The sequence below is a fragment of the Netta rufina genome (assembly GCF_964035555.1).
Source record: "Netta rufina genome assembly, chromosome: 6".
NCBI lineage: Eukaryota > Metazoa > Chordata > Aves > Anseriformes > Anatidae > Netta > Netta rufina.
The window spans coordinates 29,348,393-29,375,810 of NC_140129.1; the positions used below are offsets into that span (position 1 = coordinate 29,348,393).

The following is a 27,418-nucleotide window of genomic DNA, read 5'->3' on the forward strand; positions in this document are numbered from 1 at the left end:
CTTAATCTAATCCCTTCAAAACAAATAACCAAAAGTAAAACAAAACACAAAGCTCTGGAGTCCTATATGCACTTAAAATGTTTTATTTTCTTGCATTTAAACTATTGATTAAAGAATTTATTGTAAACTTCAGCCATAAAATTAAAAGGCCTTCCCATTAAAAGCAAATTTACATCAATCGTTCCGTACGTGTGATGGGACCTTAACTTGCTGCCTTGCCATGGATGGCAATATAAATTTACCTGCCTTCCTGTGATGAAAAAAGAAAAAAAAAAAAAAAAAAAAAAAAAAGGAAAAAAAAATACTAAGTACTGCTTCTTGCTTTTCCATGCAGGTGGATGAATGAGGTGGGGGATGTAGTCTATGAAATGCACGTTTGTTCAGGCATGAGGTGATCCTTGTCCCTGCACTGAAACTGGCCTCTAGAGAAACACCTTTCTCTTTTTGCTCAGAGATTTGCTCTTTCTGGCCAACCTCCTCACCGATTTTCTTTGGCTTGCCTGGAGCATGATTTTGAAAATCATTACCCAAAGAATAAAACTTAAAGAAGTAGCTACTGGTCTGCAAATAATCAACAGCAGAAAAACAACTGCCCAGGGACTGTGAAAGTAAATAAGACTCTCGCCTTAAAGATTTTAAGACTAACCTGATTAGGCAAATGCAAGCCAGAAAGACAAACAGACAGGTTTGTATTGAGGCTTGACAAATGAAGGAGAGCACTTTTCATTCCTAATACTGAATTTCCTTAAATTCATCATCTTACATGGAGTAAAACAAAAAGAAAATGGTCTGATAACCCTCAGCAAAGCAGTAAGTGATGCGACATATATTTAATGGCAAAAAAAAAAGTACCATCTTGCTAGATATTACACTGCAAAGAGAATTATGTTCAAATAAGGAGATCTGGAGCATCAAAGGCTTTTTATATTATTTCATAAGGGTTAACTTTACATCCTTCTATGGCAGGCAGCTACTGCTTTCCATTCTGAAGTACTTGCATCATCTTGGTCACCAATTCCCAAACACCAAAACAAAATCATGAGGCTATAAACTGTAAAGTGGACAGACAACATCCTTAACCAGCTGCTGACACTTAAATAGCATGCTTTAAAATGTTTGTCTTCTGTTCATTATTACACACTTCCCAGAGCCTTACACCTGGTATACCTGCAGCATGTACCGCAACGTTAAAGCTTTTCATTCCTGCTCGTTTCTGCAGTATTGAACGACCAAATCAAAGTCAACTAACCAGACAGCTATCTCAAATTCCCCTCAGCACACAAAAGAAAGTGAAAGTAGCGTGTGTGTAGTGAAAGAAGGTCAGTCTACCACCTGCATTTTGAGATACTACATCTCAAGAAATAGCAACTAACTAAATACCAGAGATTTTCTTGCTGTATTTTTTGGTTAAGTGGCTCTATTAAACTGAGTCTAAAGACTAAAGTTATTGTTCTAGGATAGGTCATTAGACATTTTATCCTACTTCACTCAGGTACCTCACTGAAGATGTCTGAAGGATGGAATACATGTAGCAATGGCAGGATGGGGAAGGTAAACCATGGCATAGCAACAGTATACTGAAAGAACGGGTTTCCTTGTATAGCAAGAGTGGCACCATGAGAAAGTGATCAGTGTTATGCAGATTCTTACCTTTTGGGCTCTCCTGGCTCTACATCAAGCCTTTACAATCATTTGCACTTTCATACAGTGCAATATCAAAGAGCAGACAAACTGAGAAACTAGGGACAGACACGTGCCTTCTTGCTCCCTGATTAACTACCAGCTGGTATGCCCCAATCAGGTGTCACTTGCACCTACGCTCCTATACAAAATCAGTGAGACAATGTATTAATCTATTGTCTTCGAAATTGATGCACGTCTGGGCAGGAGCAAAAATCACTCTGTGAGAGCCTTTTCGTGGGATGTAATCAAGCAAAAGAATTTTTTATATATATATATATATATATACTTCCTCTCCTGTGCTAGCAGGGTGCATAAAAATGATCAGCATTTGATTTTGAATGAACTCAACAATATAGTGACACTTTTACAGGTTACGCCTTCCTAAAAAATGTATCTTGCAAAGGCTTTATCAAAGGTTTTGGCAGTAGCTGGCAAAGCACCAGAAATTCACGACTTGATCACTGAATAGGCCTCCTATTAAACACATTCATTCACAGGGGGAGATTTGTCTACATGTATATAAAACCATAACAATTTTGAAGTATTTTACAGTCAATCTCAGAACATGTGACACACAAAAAATTAAGCAATATTTTATTTTCTTTACAAAGCAAACAAGACCCCACTATGCTAGCCTGGCCAGGCACTATTGCACAGATTTACAGATCAGAAAGGTGAGTTCCCCACCTTCTGCCAAAACAAAGATTGCCATAAACCAAGCTAGTACTCAGGGATTGCTAAATATCCCTGCTTAAGAAGTATCCAGAGGGAAGCTGCGTAAAGACCAAGCTGTTACCTCTGATCAGTTCCCATTTTCCTCAAGGAGGACCATAATTTTTTATGGGGAGATTAAGGGGAATCATTAAACCTTGTGTAAAAGTCATGATTGAAAAGCCAATAAAAGCACAGTTGTGGAGACCTGCCCAGTCTGCGCAGTTGAGGAAATTCTCTGAACCAGCAATCAGCATGAAAGCTCTTTCAGAGAACAGGACTATCTGGCTCTCAGTTTTTAAAATAGGAAAACATAAGCTGTAGTGAGCGTAATTTACATTTATTTCTATATGCAACTGTAATTATTGTAATAGCAATGATGATAACAGCAACAATTATGAGAACGCTATTAGCGATAACTAATACCACTAATCATAGTTAACAGTGATCAAATCAATGATCTTTCAGACACAGATACGAGCCATGATGTGTGACCCTCTCCACACATACGCATAGACTTAAAGCAAGGAAGCTTTTCTTTGCACAAAAGCACCTCCGAACAGGGGGTTCTCCAGAAAACTTTGACAAAAGCATGCAGGTACCTGGGACAGGGCTGCAGCAGCTCTCTCCCTCCTGCGCTGCACGCTTCCCTCTCTTCCAGCTCCGGGCAGAGCTTCCCAGTGCCCACTGCCAGGCTCTGCACACCACGGCGGCGGCTCCGAAAGCCTGGGGCGAGCTCTCCCCAGCTGCAGGTCTGTGAGCAGGCACTCCATGCCGACCACTCGGACATTTCACAGTCTTTGGCGATGACACAGGATTTGAAGGTCAAAGGGACAGCATCTTGCACGCACAGGCTGTGATAAGAACAAAGTAAAAACAGCTGAGATCTTAGTAATTTTTTCTTTCTCCAGCACAAAGCCCAGATATTGTACCCTAACTCAGACAAGAAGAGATCTGTGGTCATTTGGGGTGGCTTGCATCAGAAGACCTGCCTCAACACCAAAGCAATGAGGGCAAGAGGAGCTGCAATGCACATCCTCCATTTCCAGTGAGTTCCGGCTGCTATCTTGCACGCTGAGTGGTTTGCAAATACTACACTTAATTTATTCTAAGTTACAACAGATGTAAAAGGCACTACATTTGCACCTGTGCAGTTATAATTTCTCAGTTTAACCAGGACTGAAAATAAAAGCCAAGGCCTGGAGAAGCGTTGCCACTGGTGTTCACTCTCCTCCCTCCGCGCACGGAACTAGCTGTCCAGCATCTGTCCCCCTAAGTAGCAGGGCATCCTGCTGAGCAACTCTGCTCTTTTAAAAAAATAATTAGGCACATATTAATAAGAAATGTTTTTGTTCTGCAAGGTTGTTATCAAGCAAGTGCTGTTAACTAAGGCCAGAGGGGTTTCCAACCTGACAAACCACAGGAGACCATGGCATGCCACAACCATACATGTACTTTTTGGGCTCATTCGCATTACCCCAGCCTTCATTAGGACACAATCCTCATTCATTTTGTAACACAGTAAACACAGCATGTGGCTCAATGCAATGGAAAAATGAATTTTAAGAGCTGACAACTGTAGACATGTGAGACAGCGCTCTCCTGCCCTGCTCAGTCTGGAAGGGACCAAGCAGAGCACAGCTGCTCCTGCTTCACCTCTCTGCAGTTGGAGATCATCCACAAGGCCACTGGGAATCTCCCAAAAAGGGTGAGATACCGTGGTTGTCTCCCAGAAACCACACATAACTGATGTAACAGAGCTGGGAAGGATGTAACAAAAGAGGACAGAGTTACATACAAGCAGAGAAGTCACTTGAACACCACAAAGGAGTGGATGGGGGAAAGGAGAGAGGAATCAAAGGTGAAAAAACAAAAAGATGGACCCCAGAAAAAAAAAAGGTGTCACCAGGAAAAAAAGAGCTAAGAATTTCTGATTTCTGCCCGGTGTTACAGCGATGATGCAAATGGCTCTCTGAAATTAAGACCATCCATGAACTCAGTGTGAACTCTTTAAATTCGCCTTCTCCAGCCTCCAGTTGCTCACAGTCAGGCTTTTACCAGCTGTAAGGAGCAAATCCATGTGCACTTAAAAGGTGTGAAATCTAGAGCTGGTGCCAAGGAACCAGTTATTACCTCACTTAATATTACTTATAACACAGTCTGACTAAGCTAACTTTCTCTACAGAAAATACACCAGGCAATCATTTCAGGATTGCACGGCAATCTCACAGGGGAGCAGAGAAGATAACGGGCATTCACTCGCTTCTCCTCCAATTTGGGAACCGGTCCATTTCCCATAGAGGTCAATAGGAATATTGCCATCGATACGTGACCAGGTTTAACTACACCCTGAATCACTAGCATAATACAGCATTTAGTATCTTAAATTTACACTTCTTTTTTTAAGTTTGAAGTGTAACTCAACACTTTTTGTCTCAGCTTCATCACCTAGAATAATAGTCTCACAGGTGCAGGGAGGATGAATTTGCTAAGGTTTATTTTAACAACTCCTTGAAGCAGAAACCTGTGATATGTCCCCAAATTATTCTTGTTTATATAAAAAAAAAAATAATTCTCATGCCTCTGTCACATGTTGAATGCAACTGATTGCATAGCTGCATCTGGTACAAAACATCAACTCTATTGAACCAAGGACTGGAAAATGATAATCATTATATCTGAACTTGAGCTAGGCTAGTGATTTTGAGTCTTGGCTGGAGCATTAGGCTGGTGGAGTCACTCAAAGTGCAACCTTATTTCCTTTTTATTACTTTTGTAACAGAGTTATCAGGTGAGCCACCAATACCACAGTGCTAACAAGAAAGGATTCCTGATTTTGAGTAGATAAAATGCTAGCAATTGGAAATCATTGTCCTAAATGTCTATACTAGAAAACTAGAGTTAACCTAAGAACATAGCATGGAGGCAACCAATCTCATATTCAACAGAATAATCAGAATCCGGTGTTCAGATACCAACAAGAAAACCCAAATCCATTTTGATGATTGCACCACTGCAAATGAGAAATTTAAATCTGACCTGATCTATGCTGAAATACCAAGGAAAATTAAGCCTTTAAACATCTGCTTTGGGGTCTTCTTCAAAATGAGTATTGCTAGTCCTAATCATTAGCAAGACAGTATCTACAACACCTGCTCCAACGGATTCAAACACATGCCAACACTTGGGCTACAAAAGACATCTCTGCCCAGCATGAATCTTTGCTATGTGCAAGACTTGCAAGTATGTGAAGCCTGAACAGCTCATTCTTTCTCTGAAAATCCCTCCACCTTTCCTCCTATAAAAGGCTAAAGAGAACTTTGTTGACCTTCAGGTGAACAAGATGTGGAGCTGGCAATTTTCATCCTTCTGCTTGGGTAGATGTTTTTGAAGGAGAATTGCATGCAACAGCCAAACAGAAAGTGAATCTAATTAACTTGTACTCACTCGTTCAGAGACTCAAAGTCAAATTAACTGTGACACCAAGCAACACAAAAACACATGTAAAAACACAGCCCATCCTTTTGCATGAAATTCAGACACATTCTTTCATGTAACTGATGTATTCAGAACAATCTGATACAGATAAAACCCAGGTGTGCACAACATTTGTTGATCTGAGCCTACAAACAAACCTCAGTTAGCAAACCAGCAGGGAAGGAAGGAAGTCCTGGGGATGGCAGGTACATCATAAGCCCATTTTTTTTATAATAACTTTCCACATGTTAATGTATTAAGGTTAGATCTTCCTTTTAAGAGTCGATCTGGTGACAGCAATATTATAACGTACTTCCACAATTGATGCTTTCTGTGTTGCAGGGCTGGACTGATACTGTAAAACTCCAGGAATTGTTTTGCAGTATATGTTATGCTGCCTGCGGTTTAAGATGGATCAGTTAGTTAACAGACAACAGATGCATGAAGCTTAAAATCACTCGAATGGCAGAGAGCCTTCTTACTCTTCTGTGTACTGAGGGGGAATAGAGTTCCTGGCACTGGACTCATTAGGGTCTAATCATGACTGTAGTGGACAGAGCCTTGCTGTATTCCTAACAGCATCCAAACGCTTTTTTCCTGACCAAAGGGAGACTCACGATCCAAAGGAACACAGGCTGTATGTAGTGCCTGAGACGTCTGAGTTCTGGTGTCTCCAGAGCTTAATGCACAAGATCCTCTGCTGCGATTAAAAATAAATGCTGACATATTTGTGCCAACTAGGCAGGCATTTAGATCTTAGGGCTACAGAAGCAGTTGGCTTTCAGCACAATTTGAAAAACAAAGAAAAAGCCCAGTTATTATTGGACAGTATTTCCAAAATGTTACTCTAATTGAAAAGAAAAAATGTGGCCACTGTTCGTTTGTTTAGTATGCTTTTAATAAAAGCAAAGGAAATTACACTTTTTTTTTTTTTTCAAGGACCTCCTTATCCAATAGTTCAGGGATTTGTTTTTCAAGCCTGAGCACTGAGGCTTGATTCCTACATCTGCTGGGAAAAAACCTGAATGCACACACACACACACCCCTCCTCTCCCAGAACAGAATCACAGCCATTACATGTAAGTGTATTACAGCACGGCATTTCCACCTCTGCACTGTGAAATTTTGTTCTCATCTAGAGAACAGAATAGTGTCAACAGCAGAAATTGCAAATAATTTTTCCAAGAAATGTACGACAGCACAGTGGTTAAGTGCAATCCACTAGGAAATGGATAATGTAAATTCAAATTACAAAGGTAAACAAAAGAACTGAGTGTCGCTCTACCACATCCTCCATCTACTGGTCCATTGACTGAATTTGACCTGAATTTTCACTTACAAAGGCAAAGTAAACTGAATTCCAAATCCAACTCTATTATATCATCATCACCTTGCACACGGAATGAAGAGTTTAAGAAATACGTACCTGAAAAAGACTCCTCATCCAAATAATAACCAAAAAAAGGCACTAAAGCTGTTTGCTCCTGATGCTAACTTCTCAGTATGCTCACTGGGAATACTGAGTGTGCTAAATGAATGCACTCGTCAAGTCAGAAAAATCAAGACAAAATTAGGATTTCAATATTTAGCTATAGGCACTGATTTCACTACATTAAAATTTAGTGTCTAAATTAAATAGGAAGAAAAAAAAAAAAGGTTCTTAGGTTCTTCATCTCACTACTTGGTAGGTTTTTACAACTGCGACAAAAGAGAAAACCAAAACCAGCAGAATTTCTAACTGTAAATTTTTTACAACTTTTTCAGAGATTTTCGTAAATGTATGGAAGTGTTTATGGTTGGTTTTGTTACTGGATGGAAGATTTAAAGATTTAAAGTTAAAACTTTTTTGTTTATCTGAAACAATAATTTAAAAAATAGGCTTTTTAAAATGAATGAAGTCTTTAAAAGATTCTCTAATATCTCTAAGAGTATTTCATTTTGATCCTACTCCTTTTATGTTTTATGAATATAAAGTTTTCACACCAAAATTACTTCTGAACCTTTCTCAAGTTCTACAGACATTCTGTTGGTCGACTGTCTCAATTTCTAGTGTTTTTCAAAAAGAAAAGCTCCATCTCTGACTTTCCTCTCCCTTTCTCCCTTTTTCATTCATTTCAACAAATGCAGATCCTCCAATCTAAACAACATTTCATCAAAGACATTCCCTGCTTCTACGTGCCTGTTGCAGTCTGTCCTATGTTCCAAGCACTTGTGCTCCTTTCAAAGCAGCTCCACTTTACAGTATTTACTTTAGAAATTCCTAGCATCTTCTTGTGCACCTTCAAGGCTGAAACAGGCACACAAAACTTCACAGGACCAATGATTAAAATGAAAACAATGTTTTCCTTATAAAGCAAAGGATTCTTCAGCTCTCACCCAAGGGTTTCTGTGAAACCAAAGGCTGTGTTTTTTTGGGGGGTTCTACAGCACAACTGGAGAATTGGTGGAAAATGGAAAACAAATGTCAGACTTGTTTCCTGCTATTGCTCCTTATTTTATAAGAGAAAGGACAACTTTTGCTGTTCTCATGAATCACAAACTTGTTAATGGAGAGGTGAAAATTAATTTCCTACCGGTAAATTTGCATCTCTAACAAGAGGATACATGCAGTCATTTAGTCCTTAAAAAACAGCTTGCACCCATCCCACCAAAATACATTTTTTTTGCAAAAGCCTGTTCTTTCACACCAAGCACTGTACCACTGTAGCCCCCCATTAGCATGCACAATGATTGCTGCTTGCTGGCATAATTGGCTGACAAACAATCCTGAGATTAGAAACAGGTAAATTTAACAACTTTGATAATAAATTAGGCAACAGACACCACTTGTGGACACCACAGGGCCGTCTTTGCTGCTGCATTATAAATTTGGAAATGAGCAGAATATGTGTTTGCTATCCTCACATGGCTTTTGACAGGTAATGGTGTTAAACTGACCGCTCACATCACCTGCTGCTTTTCTTCAGGTTAGTGGCAGAAGGGAGAGTGGTGGCGATAAAATCCCAACACACCCCAATAATCGTGCAGCTCAGAGACCTCAGTGAAACATCTCTAGGATCCCTAGGCCAGGTCTTTTCTCTCTCTTCCCTTAGTTTCCTAGAAAATTTAATTTGTATCTCTCATCGGTACTTACTCAACAGCATTATTCTAAATAGGAAATCTCAGCCAGGAAAATGAAAAAGCACAAATAAAGCACTTCTTCCCAGTTTTACAGCAGACATTTGGCTGTCGGCCAAGCCCTGCTTCAGGGTTATGCAAATGCATTTACTCTTCTTTATTGGTAGCCAAAATATCATCACTCTTATAAAGTGACATCTGCAAGATCTGATCCATTCTTCAGGTGAATGGCAGCAAATATGCTGCACAATGGAACGAGGAAGGCATTAACATGGGATGTTTTTAGGGAGTTGTTGCTGGGGGTTTTTATCAGTGACACTAGAAATTAAACACAAGTTGGATTTTATGATGGATTTTAGGTTTGGGTTTTAGGTTTCCAAGTTCAAGCTACATGGCTACAAGTAATAACAAGGGGTTTTGTTTGCTTTGTGTTTGTGTGGTTTGTTTTTTAAAAAGACCTTTTATCCCCGATGGAATCTATGGATTTTCCTCTCGTATATTGGCTTACTAAGAGAAAAGGATGGGTTAGCCTCAGCTAAGACACAGCCCCAACAAAAAAGGTCTGACAGGACTGTAAAAAGTCTGCTAATGGAGCTGTATGTTCCCAAATTGGGTACTGGATCAGCTAAAGAGAAAAGAAGGAAAAATGAAAAGACAAGGGAAGAAGACATCTTGATCACAGGTAGAGACACTGAAATTTAACCTTCTGGGACCTTCTGCGCTGTCATCCAGAAGTTCAATGTGTTACTCACACAGCAGTGAAACGAAGAGCAAAGTATGAAAACAGTGTCTTCCGTTCCCCATTCCTACAGCAAATGTACCACTGAGCGTGTGAGGGCTGAGACAGTGAAAGTTTAACAAGTTGGTATTCCCTATCCAGAGCTACTGATAAGGAACGAGATACAAGGCAGAAAAGCAGCTAACACATGTTAACGTACATAAACCTGCTGCGGATTTCACAGTACCATAAATCACAAGTAACTCCAGTAAAGTCAAGCAGCTACATGAGCATAAAATCTGTATATTTAGAATCAGCATATATTAGAGACTAGTAATAAAGTCAAGATGGTAGAAAACTGCTGCAACAGTTCACAAATCTTGACTTTTTTCCAAGCAATAAAAAATATGTACTTTGCTACAGAGGTAATAGGAGGAGGTAGCAAAAAGGCTAGAATGTATATTTGCACCTCAGTATGTGTGCAGAAACATTTCTGACATAAACAGGGACAGTGAATTGGACACAAAATAACCCCTTATCTCTCCAATTTGAATTTGTGCAGGCACCAGGAGCTATAGATTACTGAGAAAGATCGATTTCTGCAAAATTCAGGAGCAGGATTTTCCAAGAACTTCTAAGAAGTTCTTCAAAAATCTTACTTCTGACTTTCTCAGAACTCAATCAATTCCACAGCAATCTATAGCTCCTGGTATCTGCCCAAATTCAATCTGAAGTCAAATGGCAGAGCTCAGATAACTTAAATTTAAATGCAAGAAATGGAGAGAATAAATCTTTCCATTATTTGCTGTACATTATTGTAACCTTCACATTTGAATTACAGTAAAGCAACCTGCACAGACTAAGGAAAATTGTTAGCTAAAACACATGAGGATAGAAATCAACAACCACCGTCAAAGAAAGAAATGCTAGTCACGAATCGTGTATCAGTCTCACAAACATGAAGGCTCCTCAAAAGCAGGAGACAATCACGGTTTTGCTCACTGATCTATCTGTCCAAGAAATACCTTCTAGTAAATTTGCAAGTCCTGTTCAGGTTTACACTTCTCAATTTATTCAGTGTTGATTTGTAAGAACTAAGCAGTTTAAGCTGATGTTATTTTAGCCTCTTCAGCCAAATATATACAGTAGGTGACTGAGAATGAGACCTTTCTATGTTCAGCACCTCCCTCTCCCACAGCTATAGTGGGAAGTGATATGTATATAACTCCATTTTCTTGAGGTTTCCTCAAAACAACAAAAAACAGAAGAGAAATATTAAAAACATAAAACGAGTTAAACAGTCACGAATCACAGAAGCATGCAAAATATTCTGGGGATGCTAGCTTCACAAGCAGGGAATTAAATCAAACAGCAGACTGCAAAGAAAACACATAAAAATTTGCATTTAAAACTCGGAAAGGCAAATACACTCGTGGTGTGGCCGTGAAAAGCAGCGACATACAGAAGAAAGGACATCAAAGATGAGGCCCTTACCTCAGCACAACATTTTTGCCGTCACTCCTCACGCACCTGACCGGCCGGCTCTGATACCCGACCTGCACCTCCCGGGCATGATGGTGAGCTTTATGGCCTTCGAGCCAGGACATGCTCGGCTCTCCAGAGTCCGTGCCAAAATCCAGCACTGCTCTCCCAGCCGCCATTGCATCGTCATGATGGGGCAGCCTGCACTCGCCCCAGGGCCCCACCTTGAGGCTGTAGATGTGCTCCTCTTCCCCGAGGGGACAAGCAGCCATTTCGCAGAGCCTCGACTCAGTCAGGTTGGGGCACGGGGCACCCCCGTACAGCGGGGGAGCGACTACGGTGCGTGTCCGGTGCTGCATGGTCCTGGCACAGCCCCCACCGCACTGGGACCAGGCGGAGAAGTCGGAGACGACGCAGTCCCGCGGGCACGGCACCAGGCAGGCCTGCTCAAGGGGTGGCCGGGGTGCGAGATGCTCGCAGATCTCGCTGGCGACGGTGCTCCTGTTCAGCTTCTGGAGGCAGCGGGCGCTGCGGCGCTGCAGGCCGTGCTGCGCCGTGACGCAGGCCCCAGCCTCACCGCCGGGCACACAGGTGCCCCATCCCGAAACCTCCCACTCGAACAGCTCCAGGTGCCAGTCGCAGACCTTAAAGCACCTCCGGTGGCTTTCGGGCTTCTCCTTCTGGTCGCAGTTCGCGTGGTGGGACGTCCAGCCCTCAGTGTGGGTGCACCAGATGGCCCGGCTGCGAGTGCCCCCTGAACCGCAGTCACCCACGCATCGGCCCCAGTGACCTGCAAAAGAAGAGGGTTGAGCCATGCCAGGCCAACAGTCTCACCCAAAAACCGCAAAACCATGCTCTGGAATCCATTAAAAAGTGAACAACTAGCAGCTAGTCCCTAAAATTGGCTAAATTTGGGTTTGCAAGCCACTTCTCCCCATGTACTCACATCATGGGATGCCACCTGCTCCCCAACACTTGGAAAAAAATTTTGCCTTCCAGTGCCCCACAAATTAAGGACAGGACAGGCACATTTCTGCAGCAGTAAAATGCACCCCAAAGCCTGAGGAAACATGAATATTTAATTCCACTTGTACAAATGAGTATAAAAACAATCATAAAGGAACAATAATCTAATAGGAAAAGAAAGTCAAGTTAGGTAAGAGGAAAACATTCTTAATAGAGCAATTAGTCAATGGCATAAACTGCTCTGGGAAGGAGCTGAATCATCATCTGTGGTGATAAAACGGTGAGGATAAATACTATGGAAATAAAAGCACACTCTTAATAGGAGTTGAAACTGGAGGAACTGACTTTACATTACAGTGTAAATACTACAGAACGGGTCCCACTGGGCTCTGCTTTATGAGCACGGCCCCATATAGCAGAAGAGGCCCCTCACGTGTTTCAACTTCTAAATTACCCTGGGAAGTACCTCGAGCAAGTCGTCCCTGGTTGCAGCACACGGTACTAGAGATGGGGGCATAGCTAGTCATTCAGCAAGAGAAACGAAATCAGAATTAAACCCACGAATCTCATTTTCAGTTCTGGAGCACACAAACATACTTATGTAACTGTATGAATGTTATTTAAGGATTTGCAAGTGAACTTAAATCAGACAAGGCTAAATAGAAAGATTTTTCTCTAAAAATATTATTCCACAAAAATCCACCTGGTCCACAAAATAATCTAAGGTCTATAAAGTACAGAATTGCTTTCAAAATGAGGAGAAAAGGTAGTGGAAAGCACTCAGGCTGAATCTTAACATATTAAAGGGATTTTGATGATCATGTCTCAAGAGGGTTTCATCTCATTCCTAAGTTTAAAAACTTTCCAGTACCCCATAATGGAACCATTTCACTGGGTAAGAACATTGCATATGTAATCCACACTTGAAAGTACACTGCAACAAACAACAACTTCTGTATTATTATTTTTTTTATGGCAGAAAATTAACTTACAATAAATAGGTCAATTTATATTAAAAAATGTTACTCCAGACAAGTTTTTTAAAAATGATTTTTAAAACTATCAGAATCAGTTATATGCTTACACTAAGATAGCAAACACATAAAAACAAAACAGCCCCCATAATGGCTGCAATTATAACACCAAGTATTTCATCTAGCTAATAATGTTTTTGTAGGTAAACCTGTTGTTTTTTTCTTTATGGACAGAAAGGATTGCATCTTCCAGAACCAGGGCCTTGATATTATGATAATAAATAAAGAAACAAATGTCCTTTTCTTTTCCATAGTTAATAAAAGAGAGAAAGTAAATACTTTGGGTATAGCCAAGATTCTCCTACAACACATCCCACATGGGGAATTTGGAGCAATGCAGAAACTTCAATACAAATCTTGAAGAACCTCACCGAGTGTACTGGGTCTGGCTGGAATGTTAACTTTCCCTGCAGCAGCCCATGCAGTGCTGTACTCTGCACTTGTAGCTGGAACAGCAGTGTTATCACACCAGTGTTGTGTCTACTGCCAAGCAGTACTGGCACACCACTGGGCCTCTCTCTAACCCTCCTAGGGGGTGGGCAGAAAGTGAGAAGAGAAACATCACTAGGGCAGCTGACCAAAACCAACCAAAGGGATATTCCATACCATATGATGTCACACTCAGCAATAAAAGGTGGAAACAGGAAGAAGAGGGGAGGGGTGGGCTCTCGTGAAAACATTGGTCCTTCTCCCGAACACCGGCTACGTGCGTTGAGGCCCTGCTTCAAGGATGTGGTCAATCATCTCTCATTTGTGGGAAGTAGAGAGTAATTTTCTTTCCTCTGCACTTCCACATAGCCTTCATTTATTTTATTTGTTTGTTTCCTCCCTTCTTTTTATTTTCCCTTTCCACCTCCCTTTTCCCCTTTCCCTTTTTATTTCCCTTTAGTTGAATTGTTTAGTTCATAATAATCTTTATTTAATTATTATTATTATTTCCCTTTAATTAAATTATCCTTATCTCAACCCCTGAGTTGTTCTTTGCTTTACATCTCCCCCTCCTCATCTAAAAAAGAGGGGGAGTGAGAAAGCGGTTGTGGGGTTTAGTTGCCCAGCACAGTAAAACCACCACACCGAGCTGTCACTGTTGACTCTCCTCTGGCATCACCACTCCTGACTGTACAGGTTTTTAGTGATTAGAGGTTACTACAGATCTCCCCAGAGCTGCCTCAGGAGCTTCAGAGTCACGCGTGGAGCACAGTCTGGCCAGTCAGGTAGACAGTGATGCCACCACCTCTCCTTGCTGCATTATTTGTTGCCAGCGCCCTGCAGCCCAACGGCTGTGATTACAAAGCAGAGACCCAGGAGATGTCCCTTTGGTGGCTGCTTTTCCTCCCTCATCCTCCAGGGTATGACTACAATGCCACCCTGAGTCTGACACCTCCTCTTGTGGTCAAAAAGCAGCACGCAAGATGGATTTTCAGAGTCATCGGGGTTTAGACAGCTCCAGCTTTTGATGCATCCAGTCTTCAGGCTATGTGAACAGCCTTTCTCCCTTTTGTGCCTGTATTTCACACCAAAATATGCCAGTTCAATGTAAGGACTCAACAGTGACACATCTTGAATTGGAAAACACAGCAGCAAATTATACTGTACACCACAAACTGTACTATACTAATTATAGTTAGTTACCATTGACTTTCACCATAATTAAATGGGCTTAAAAACTGAAGATTCCAAAAAATTAGACTTTATGCTTTTGAAGTTACAAGATACATGAAGAAGTCTACTGACAATTTGAATGTCTGTTCTTGATATGTCATTTTGACTTAAAAGTCTATTCCATAAAATGCCAAGATTCAAAAACAGTCATCAAATTATGTATATGCTGTCATCTTACTAAAAATAGGAGTCAAAAATCAAAACTCAAATACTAGGTGGCTTTACTGTATCATGAGTTTATCTCAACATTTCTCTGAAGCAGTTTTACAAAGACAATTTTTTATTTTTTGATATCTGGAAGTTTCAGTGCAGGGAATGTCTGTTTTTCCACAAGTTTGTTTTGAAAGCAAAAAGTCATGAGCAATATTGTTTCACTTCAGCTTAGTGCATAACAACATTTTGCTCACAAATTGCTTGGAACAGACTACACCAATTTAGGATTTACTACTTATTTCTTAGGACAGCAGGATTTACAATCCATATTCCTCTACATCAAAATACCACTAAAAGACTCGATATAGTAATAAAAAGCAGTTGAAGAAGGCTGGCCAAATTATATTCACCAAACCTACCACTACTCTTTCACCATTGCACAAAACTCATCTCTTCAGTACTGCTACTTTCCTGGGTGTTACTCAAGAACTGTTCTATGTAATAGCTACAGGTCTACCAGTCCCAGCATTAACAGTATAGATAGATACGCAGCAGAAGCCTTATGAAGAAGTGACCTTTATTTAACGTCAGAAGTGAATTTAGAAAGAAAAATTACAAATAAAAGAAAGAACTCATAAGCAATTACATTATCATTAGACACATCACAATTTGCAATTATTCTCTGGCAAACATGCTAAAAATATAGCTTATTAGACCCACTCTTAGCATGCCAAAAATAAGCATGAAAAAATAAGGGTGAAAAATCAGATGCAAATCCCATTACTGCAGACGTTTCTTCACTTCCGATGATCTCTTCAGGACACAGCAGTAAACTTATCCTCAATGTTTCATTGCTTAGTTAAATATCCTGTTCAGTAGCTTAACTGAGGAGAAGGATATAAATACTTCCCAGTCAATAGCCTGCTTTGTAATTAGTATTTCAGTTGTTTTTTTAGAGGAGCCACGTTAAATTTACACCTTCCTTGAAATAAATCTGAGTCAATTAGAAGGAATATCTCAGCAGAACATGAATAACAGTATTAACAATATTTTATTAAAAGCCTACTGGAACTTATACACGAAAGGCTAGAACTTTAAAAAGATGCATTACAATTCCCAGTCTTGAACGGGAGGCCACTGGTTATTAAAGCACAAGACTAAATAAAATGAAATCTATTTCACGGTGAACAGCCTATGGAAAGTACAAAAAGATTAAGACAAAACATAGACATTGTCCATCTCCTAACCACTGTAACCTAATCAAATAGTGGACAGACTCATGGTCTCACACCACCACCAAAAAGTAACATTTTTTGCCCATCTAGGAGCAAAGGCCTCCAAATTCAAGAAGGCAAATGTTCAAGAAAAGATGAAAACTGCAACAAAAATGTCCAAAATGAAAAAGTGTTGACACTCCTCCAGAAGGCAGGAGCATCTGCAAAAGCAGACCCAAGTGCAGTAAGAAAAAAAGTGCATGGCCACGTACATGTCTGTGGCTGATGATTATGTTCTGTAAGCAACAACTCAGGAAGACTGGGAAGAAAACTGAAGAGAGAGTCTAATCAAATCACTATTCCCAAAAATGAGAAGTCAGGCAACAAAGAAAACTACAAAATAAATAAATAAATAAATAAATAAATAGACATCCCACCATCTCTTACAAGACATCTATAACACTATGTGATGATAATGACATAATAGCAATTAATATATTAAGTCAATCTAATGAAGAAAAAACAACACCTTGTTCTGTTTGCCATCCTTTATCCAACAGAAAGATAACCATATAATTAGTGCAAAGAGCTTCTCTAATACAGTTAGAAGCAAGCAATATAGCACTGCAATTGTAGTTTATTTCATGTAGTGGGCCCTGATTTGCTTTTCCTGCCTGCAAGACCTACCTACAATTATGCAATAATCATGTCTGAAAGGATACAGTAGCATCTGCTCTTTGACACACAGGTCGCAAAAGCGTAAGGCAAGCAGGCTATTCAGAAAAATAATTACATATTACAGACAAAATGAAACACAACTAAGTATCAAATCTCAAATAGATATCCCAATAAGAGTTGCTTAATAAGTATGTTATTGCTTAATAAGGGCTGGTACAATAATTATGCTGTGTTTAACGTGACATTTAGCTTAATTGCAACCATTTCACCATCTGAGAATTCATTGAATAAGCATCTTCCACAATTATTCTGTCCCTGTAGCTATGTACTAATTTGCAAACTTAGGACAAGATTAGCAATCAGTTAAGTAGAGTACTGTGTTAGCAATTTCTTTCAAACAGGCAATAGATATTTTCCAAGTCCCATCTGATATACAGAACATTGAAAGAACTCAAAGATTTTTTTGAATTTTCTACTTAAAACAAAACAAAAACTTTGTCTTTTAGTTTAAGTATCAAATTTAAGAGCAGCTGTTCTAGACCTTGCCAGTTTGTATTTAAACGGAAAGTATTAATTCTTAGCTTAGATAAAGATCCCTGAATATCAGAACAGAGAAGTATGATGCCACAGAATCATCTAGGTTGGAAGAGACCTCCAAGTCCAACCTCTGACCTAACACTAACAAGTCCTCCACTAAACCATATCACTAAGCTAAAATGTCCTTAAAGCCCAGCTGAGGAATAACGCCACCAGATGTGATTGTAACCCCCTTTCAAGAGAAATGTGTAATTTTTAATGTGACTTGGAGGTACATTTATTTATCATGAACCGAACTGTCAAAAATCATATGAACTACCGCATTTTCTCACCACTTAATTAATTTTAGGTATGACGCAAAGGCATTTGACAAAATGCCACAAAATTTTATTTTTTTTTTTATTATTTCAACAAAAATCTTACTATACTGATGAAAGTCATATCACTTGTATGTTGTACTCTCCCCATGTCAGTTTATTCAGTCCACTTTCATCTTTTCTTGTAGAACGATGAGACTTAAATATTTGTGGCACAGAACAGCTCTATACATAGCCTGACACCAGACTTAATACGTTTACCTACTTTATACTACTAATATTAAGTAAAGCTATTGTTTGCATAATTGCGTACTGCCTTGCTTTATGGAAAAGACTTCCTGTATGCCTGCCTTGCATCTAATGCCACATTTCAACCAAAATGTAGCTTTTCTTCCTCACCTGTACTTAACTATCTCAGTAGGTTTGCTATATATTATTAACAGCAATTCAGTAAAATGCTTTCTCTAACACTTCATATGAAAGATGCCATACAAAACAAGTCTATTGTAATATTTGCGATGTATCACACATGGCAGAGAAAATTCCTCTGATTCCTGTGATTAATTTTAAATATCTGCAGCACTTTTTTAAACTTTCATGACCTACACAAATGAGTAACTCAGCAGCTCAGTTATTCATCTTACTTACATCTGAATAAAAGTGAAGTTTAGTGACTTATAGCCAGGCAGCATTTTGTTCCAATTTTACATTTCAGGTTTTTGCCTTATTATCCACATGCGGTAACACTCAAGACACACTCCAGCAAGTAAGACATTGTACAGCAAAATGTAATGAACACTGTTGTTTATGAAAATTCAGTGATTTACTAACCCCTTGGCACTTGAAGGCAGGACTTCTTAATATTAAGCACTAATGTAAACTGCGTTAGCTGAGCTACTCAATCATGTGCCCACACCCTGGAGATAGCCCAAGGAAAAATATTCTTTTCTTTCAACTCTCAGCTTTGAAAGGAAAAAAAAAAAAAAAAAAAAAAAAAAACACAAACAAACAAAAAAAAACAGCCCACACATTGCAATACATTTCTGAAACACCCATTTGACATATTTTGAGGGTTATGTGAAAGCAGTTATCTTGTCTTGGTAGCAAATGATATTTAGAGACAAGGTTATAATGTATATAAGAATACTATAAAAACGAAAATATAAATAGGTGTTACTAGCAAATTACAACTACATGTATTGCACTGTGTATACGATTAAAACCACCCAGTACTGGATTAGAGAGCTGTAATCTAACATTTTTAAAATTCTGAAGTATGAAAATCAATTCTTTTTTTTAACAAAATAATCTTCATAAGGTGTTTCTAAATGTAACCTTAACAGAAAGCGCAACTGAAGAAAGTTTCTTCATGTGCTCCACCTTGACTTAGACGCTTACATTCCCCGAGGGGAACTGGGTCCTTGCTTTGAAAATCACCACGAATTGATACAGCAGCGGTAATGCAGCATCTCCCACCACACAGCCTGCGCTATGAAGCTGCCTGGAGGCAGTGCCTGCAAACAAACCCCTTCAGGATTTCTCCCCAGCTGGGCTGCCAAGGCAAGGAAGGGTGAGCAGGCTCCTGCAGGACAGCCCAGCAGGTCTGCCTAGTACTTGTAAGCACCAGCACAGCTGCACAGGTTCAGGACAACCTGCACTGGTCACTGGTACCTCCTTCATGACTATAATTAAAACTTCTCTCCAGTCCATAGAAAGCACAATCTAAGAGGTCTATATGAGGTCTACCCCTCCAAGTGGTTCTTCTGGCACGCAAAGCCCAGGTTTCATTCCAGATCCACCTTCTTACTAATAGCCCAGCAATGGGTAGGGCCGCTACAAAGGCAGCACACAGCTCTGGAAAAGACCAGCCCATCCACGTCTCCACAATAAACTTTGCCAAACAATTTAAAGATCAGCATCAGCGGGTTTCTACAGGAATCGAATCAGGAAATTCGCTGTCAATGTCTTATTGCTCTGAGACAGAGCCTCAGTGGAAAACAGCTGAGGAGGAAACACTGGCAGTGGTTCAACATGGTATTCGAGCTCCGAGATACAAAGAGAATACTTGTATTAGTTCTGCAATAATTCATTACTTGGCAAACACCAAAAATACTTTCATCCCTTTTTCTGAATTTTGACATCTGCATTTTCTAATTTTCTTATTCTTTCATGAAGCTTAAAGTATACTTGTTTTTTGAAATAATAATAAAGTTCTGATATTCAAAATGTTAAGAAAAAAAAATCCACACAAACAATTGTCTCATAGAAAGAAATTGTGAAAACACTGAACACACCAATCTGCATACCTGCAAAACCTTTGTGATGCTCTGCTGAAGTACCAGAATTTACTTCACATGTACATAAACACAGGAAATTGTGTATCTGTCTCCAGACATCATTTTAAGGGAGAAATGTATTTTTTCTGCTTGGCTTTGTGCCCTTCTCAACTTATATATTTTATGACCCACTACAGCACAGAAGTCATCATATTTTTTCAGATACTATATCGTATTTTTTCAATCAGTAAGCCATGATAAAGGAACCAAAATGCAGCATTGGGCCCTGAGGTGCCACACTGGGTCAACCCATGCATGGAAGGCTGCAGGTATGAGCACATCTGCCATCCAAAGAGGAAAATTCCTCATTTCCCCATGGAAATGGACCAGACAATCATTATTCTGAACAAGCTAGCATTATAGAAGAGCTATACAATGGGCAGGATTTCCCATGCTGCTCAAACTACTACTAATTAGTATTTCTGCAAAGATGGAGAACACTGATGGTAGCAATCCCAGGCAACAGTATAATTAAATCACAGAACAGCTGAGGTTGGAAGGGACTTCAGGAGATGATCTGGTCCAACCTCCCTGCTCAAGTAGGGCCCTATACAGCACATTACCTAGGGTTGTGTCCAGACAGCTTTTGAGTATCTCCAGGGAAGGAGACCTCTCTGGGCAGCCGGTGCCACTGCTCACTCAGCCTCAGGCAAAGAAGCTTTTCCTCGTGTTCAGACAGAACTTCTTGTGTTGCAGGTTGTGCCCATTGCCTCTCGTCCTGTTGCTGGGCACCACTGAGAAGAGTCTGGGCACATCCTCTTGACACCTTCTCTTCAGATACTTCAACACATTGATCAGACCCCCCCCCCCGAGCCCTCTCTTACCCAGGCTGGATATGCCCAGCTCCCTCAGCCTTTCCTCATATGAGAGATGCTCCAGTCCCTTCATCACCCTAGTAGCTCCTTCCTCGAGGAGCTCCGTGTCCCTCTGGTACCGGGGAGCCCAGAACTGGAAACAGCACTGCAGGTGAGGCCTCACCAGGGCTGAGGAGAGGGGCAGGATCACCTCCCTCAACCTGCTGGTGAAGCCCTTCCAAATGCACCTCAGCATGCCACTGGCCTTCTTGGCTACAAAGGCCCATCACTGGCTCATGGTCAACTTGTCCCCCAGGTCCTTCTCTGCAGAGCTGCTCTCCAGAAGGTCAGTGCCCAGCCTGTGCTGGTGGATGGGGTTATTCCTCCCCAGAAGGAATATGACAACTTCTGCAGGACCCTGCACTTGCCCTTGTTGAATTCAAGAGGTTCCTCTCTGCCAATCTCTCCAGCCTGTCGAGGTCCCTCTGTATGGCAGCACAGCACACTGGGCTACCAGCCACTCCTCCCACCTGTGTGTCATCAGAAAACTTGCTGAGGAGGTACTCTACCCATTATCCAAGTCATTGATGAATAAGCTGAACAATTCTGCATCCAGTATTGACCCCTGGGGGACACCGCTAACTACAGGCCTCCAGCTAGACACAGGTCATTGTAGAACTATAAACCTTCCTTTCTAGTGAGCATTTATTTTTTATTATTATTATTTACAGCCCACATGTAACCATCCACTTTTAATTAACTATTCTTAAATTTCCATTACCCTTGACACCCTTCTTAAAGGCACCAAACTCTAGGAAAAAAAAAAAAAAAACAACTTCAGTGAAGTGCAATACTTAGAAAAAGCTGTGCAGGAATAAACAATTTAAACAGCTACACCAAAGTTTCAGAATGATAAGCATTCTCCAGCAGTAAATCAATCTGCTCATCCAGTAGCTCTTCTAAGCACAGGCTGCTGTCAGGAAGAAGGGCTGAGCTTTGAGCAGCGTCCAATCAATCTAAGAGGGCCAAAGTGCTTAAGTTTCCAGACACCATAAAACCGGGATGAAGAGCTTTGAGATTCAAGAGACTCAAGTGATTTTTACTTCAGGGAAGAGTGACAGACATATACTGATAAATAAATAAATAAGAACAACAAAAAACACATCTGTAATAATTAAAAATGAGAGGAGAGGAGAGGAGAGGAGAGGAGAGGAGAGGAGAGGAGAGGAGAGGAGAGGAGAGGAGAGGAGAGGAGAGGAGAGGAGAGGAGAGGAGAGGAGAGGAGAGGAGAGGAGAGGAGAGGAGAGAATGAGAAATACACTACTTTTCAAACTGAAGTAATTTCCTATCACATCAAAAATTCAGCTTCTTGATTGCAAGGTCCAGGAGAACAGAATAACTAAACCACTCAAGTTTGCACTCAGGGAACATGATCACTTCACCTTGTTCTGATTCACAGAACAGGTGTTAAAACTAGAAAAATCTCGGGACTCTTGTGACAAGAATTACAAACTCTAAGCAAGCACAGCATATCTAGGTAGGTATGTCAAGAAAGAAATATGTCCCTCACATTTGGAGGCTGACTTTCCCAGGTATTGTTCCAAATGACTACACATGCAGGCGAATGACAGCAAAGCACTGCCAGATTAAGATCACTGCATCAGGCCGGACTGAGATCCAGTTGTTTGATTTTGTTGTTGTTGTTTGTTTTAAACTAGAATTTTATACCTGCTCAGTTCCTGGAGAGCAGGACTTGGCACACAGCTACATCCGATCCAGAGAAACAGACCCTCTGCTGCAGTGCTTCTCTGCAAACACACCTCCCATACAAGAACAACAAAAGCTACAATAATACTGGGTAATAAAGCATTACAACATAAAGAGTAATTTTTTATTTTCTTGTTTGTTGGTTTTAATTTTGTTTTTTCTCTTCCAGTTAAGTTAGGTTCCCTGGGGCAAAAGCCAGCAATGCTCTAAGTATAAACAGAGAATAGAGTACTGTAGTGTTGGCCATAAATCTGCGTCAGTAAATTAACACAAGTCCAAGCCTTCTGAGCACTGCAGCGGGCAGAGTGTTAACCCATGGTCCCAGGGTGGGAATAAGCACATTTAGGGGAAGGGAAAGGTTGTTGTTGGCTTTTTTGTTTTGTTTGGTTGGTTTTCTAATACCTACACTGCTGAAATAAAGAAACCTGAAAATGGAACTTCAGTTCCAAAGAGGATTTATTCAAACATCAAGTCATGCACCCAAATTATTCAGAGGTCAGAATATTGCTACTGGCAGATTGCCTTTTCAGAGATGTTTTGCTTATGTTATTCTGAATTTGTAGCAGTTACATATTTCTGAATAGTCTTCAGCTATCACTAAAAGTCTAGCAGGCTGGCACCTTTACACACATTTTCAGAAACTTCAGCACAAGGTTACAACCAGGTCCTTGTAGATGTTTAAACATTTGAGAATATATACCCTGAGGATGATTTTGCATATATCCATGTTTCCTGAAAACCACTGAAAGATGTGGCAGGGTGCACAGAGCACTCAGGAATTCTGCTCAGGCCATTCAGTGAGCAGAGATGAACAAATTTTAACCTGGCAATCTGGCCGCTGTTGCCATAAAAGATATCATGCTATGATTTTCTGAAGTAAAGAAACAGCAAGATGGAGAAGTATCAATTATGAGTGCACATCTGTTGTACGCATATTTTATGTCTGAACTTAAGCATCTGTTTTATCAATGTTAGCCGACACTTTGTAACCAAAAATGTTTAGAAACAAATGTTTTTACATGTTAGTAATCATTTAACAAGGCCTCAGAAAACATAGCCCCTTAATAGATTTAATTAACAGGTTAATGATGTGCATAGCATGCACACTCTCAAAAGCAAAGATTTCCACATTATGCTTGTTTCTGTTTCACAGAAGCAGCTTTCTGTAGAATATCTGAGCTAATGTAATTACACATCTGGTACTTCTGCTGCTTTCAATTGTAGAGATATTTATAAACAGTGCTACTAATTTACACAAGAGTACCTAAATGTTCTAATTTTTTACACTACAAATAAAGATATTTGCATAAAAATACAACTGGAAGGAGTTTTCTTTTGTAGCTCTGAGTGGTTCTAGTGAATACATAAAATAATCATTTATCCTGCAGAATAGATCTAAGATTTACACTATTGTCAGAACTGCCTGTGAAACCCGCACATACTAAGCACTGAAGTTCACCTTTATATAAAGGGGTCAAGTACAAGTTTTTAGACATTTTTAAATTAAATAGCAGCACTGGTAATCACCTTTGTTCCACTGTGTCACCAACACAACAAAACTAATGCTTTACAATATCATTTCTTGGTAAAGTTCATTCATCATCTTCATTGTAACTGGGAAATGATTGAAAAAAAAGAACAAGTCAGAATAATGGAAATCCCGCAGTATCTTTACTGGTATTGTCAAGAAAATATAGAGTTTATTAATTTAAATATGCTTCCAAGAAGACCACAAGTTCGAAGATGATTCAAGAAGATAAAAAGCCATTCCTGCCTCAAGCTGCTTTCAGTTCAATTTAGGTCACATCTGGGTTCATCAAGATAGCACCTGAAATCCCACAGTTTACTAAATATTGACAGAAGACACTGCTCCTGTAAGTGTTTAATCAAAGCATCAGATGAGTCCCAAGTCCTGGAGGAGCATTACTGAAAGGAGAAGCTATTATAAACAAACCTTTAAATACCTGTATGCTCAAGCTCAAAGCCTACCCACATGGGAGAAAAGACAAGCCAAGAAAAGCACTCTTTTTTACTTAATATTTTAAGGCACTGATTTTCTGATTAAGAAAAAACAACTCATTATTTGTTTAATAAAAGGAAGAGAATACGTGTGCATGTAAATCTTCTGCTCAATGTATATATCCATACACACTCATACATATGCGTACCACTAGAAATTTATATCCAACAAATTATCCCATTTCTCTGCCATTTTGGGATCAGTGTCCTCGTACTCCTTCAGTGCTACAGAACCTGTACCTGACATACGAGAGGCACGTGCAAAGTGCCATGGTTACCCCATGATGGAGTCAGACATACCACAGCCAGTTCCTCCTCCCTCTGAGAAGGTACTTTCTGTGTCTCAGAGGTCACAATGAACGCTGTGAATGTGTGTGACAATTTGGTGACGGCAAACAATGGATAAAACACTCTTCATCTAATTTCTCCCTGACAGTAATCCAGACAGGCAGAGCAGGGAGAGATTTGTGGGGACCAGAACATAAAAATATTTAGATGCTACTCCTGAACCACAGATTTCAGAGGAGCTTGGGGATGTTGCTTTTATATGAATATGCCGTTTCCAAATGAACCAGCTCATTATCATGTCCCAGCTGTTTCATTAGTCAGCACAGGGAGATTCAGTATCACCACAACAAAACAATCAATGGCTACAGAAAGAGACTTCCTGAGAAATGGAGTGGGCTACCCATCCTCCTCCAGAAAGAAATCCACCTCTCAGTCTTCTCCAGAAGCAGATTCAGAGAACTGAAACTTCAGAGCAAACTTGGCATACCCATCCCCAACCTCCAGCACTAAAAAATGCTGCCGCACCCTCAACCAATGGAGACCGCCCAGCTGTATAAATCTGGTAGTTCTGCCAACTAAGAAAATCTCTTTTTCCACTAAGAATACTAAAATTACTGCTATTAATTGAGTTTTTTGTTCCAGTGGGCATTCTTTAATTCAATCAAGCCACTTGGAAGTAGTCTATTAGAAACATCTATTCCTTTCTTAGATTACCACAATAAACATTATTCAGAATATTCTGAAGTAAATAAGGCCATTTGATTTGAAATCCTTTTAACACTAAGCTATATATTTTATATATACAAATCAAAATGACTGTTGAATAGCAAAATCAATGAAGAAAAGGGAGCTAAGAAAAATGTAATCCATATTAATTACATATTAAAAACATTTACAGTCTATCCTATCTGAAGTTTCGAAATTTAAGACATTCAACATCTTTGAAAACTGGCCTTAAATTACTTCAGTTCTTTCTCAGATGATGAATGATTTTTAGTTTACAGCAGACCTTGATATTATTTCAGATATAAAGAAAATGAGGACCAGAAAGAATAACACAATGCAGAAACAATTAGATCTGGACTACAATGATTACCCCCTTGGGATTTCAATTATACTAACAATTAATTGGTTATACTCGTACCTAAGGTGTGCTTCCTCTCTGCCCAAGAACAAGATTTTAAGCACAAAAAAAGCTTCACTGATGACCTGTTTTTCATCAGGCAGTCTTGTACATGCCCACTCTGATGTTCCTGCAGCATCTTCCCCTCGGATCCTGGCCCATAAGCCCTTCGCAGGCCTGTCATCCACCAACAGCAGAGCTCTACACAAGGCACTTGTAACATGCTCTGTCACACATTAACGCAGCAATTAGGTAGCAGTGAATGCGATAATAGAAAGCAAAAATTATGCAGGAGGGAGCACCTCTGTGGTGAAGTGCAGGAGAAGGGGCAGTTGACCTCATACCTGCAGCCCTGAAACTTTTAAGTACACCTTTCCCACTGCAGCCCTACAGAAAACATATACAAATTAAAAGTATCTGCTAAAGAAGTCATGAGTGAAGAAAAGAGAAAAGGTAGCCCCATGGAAAAATATACTCTAGCAAAAGATACCAGACATCTCTGTATTTAGAAAACATCCCCCCACTACTGAGTATATCTGAAGTCAATTTACATAACAAAAGTACAAACCCTTGAAAAGCAAGGAAGAGAGAATTTACCTTAAGAAACACCCACTTAACTTTTAATGAAAGATGGACCCTTTTTCTCAGTCAACACACCTCTGTGGATTTTCATTCCCACAACTTCAGCCCAAAGTCCTATTGCTGCCGCAATTACACCAGGCAGAGGATCATATTCGCGCCAAGCAGACAGAGCAGAGCACTGCACCAGAATGCTGATAGAAACACACACGTCTGCTGTAATGCAACACATTCAAATAGCTCAGTCTCCAGAATAAATCAGCCTCAGATGTTCATGTAAGTAGAAACACAGATGTAAGCCAAAGATATTTTGCATAAACCCTCTTAGAAAGATTCTTCCCACTTATTAGGTGCTGCAGTGCTTTAGAAAAACAAGTCCACTGGAGCTCTCTCTGACTGCAAGGTTCAGTATCTCAGGTACTGATTTGTCTTCTGCATTAGAAACTACAGCATTTCAAATAATTTCATTCCACGTTTAGTAACTGAAGAACACTATGCATAACAAAGATACTTATGGTAGCAGCTACTTTTAGTTTGTTTTAATACTAACTAATAAGAGCATTTTATAAACTCTTCCTCATATTAAAACTATATAAAACCCTTCACAAGCTTCATGTATGGATAAACCCACCCATAATGACAAGACCATAAGGTATTTTGCATTCATACTTTATTGGCAAACAGATTTTCCCCATCTAAATTTTAGAAGGGTTCAGAAGTACCTTTTTATGACCACCTAAAAAGACTCCTAAATCATGCAATT

The 27,418-nt window shown here is 39.9% G+C and overlaps 1 protein-coding gene across 1 annotated transcript in view; it reads right to left on the reverse strand.

The window, feature by feature from the left end:
* Positions 1 to 27,418, reverse strand: part of THSD7B (thrombospondin type 1 domain containing 7B) — a gene marked incomplete at both ends in the record, with an annotated part of 259,689 nt that overhangs the window by 193,603 nt on the left and 38,668 nt on the right. Inside the window, 2 exons of the mRNA XM_084289684.1 lie at positions 2,997 to 3,248; positions 11,201 to 11,978. Coding sequence (XP_084145810.1) covers positions 2,997 to 3,248; positions 11,201 to 11,978 — 1,030 coding nt within the window. The remainder of the gene's footprint in view (positions 1 to 2,996; positions 3,249 to 11,200; positions 11,979 to 27,418) is intronic.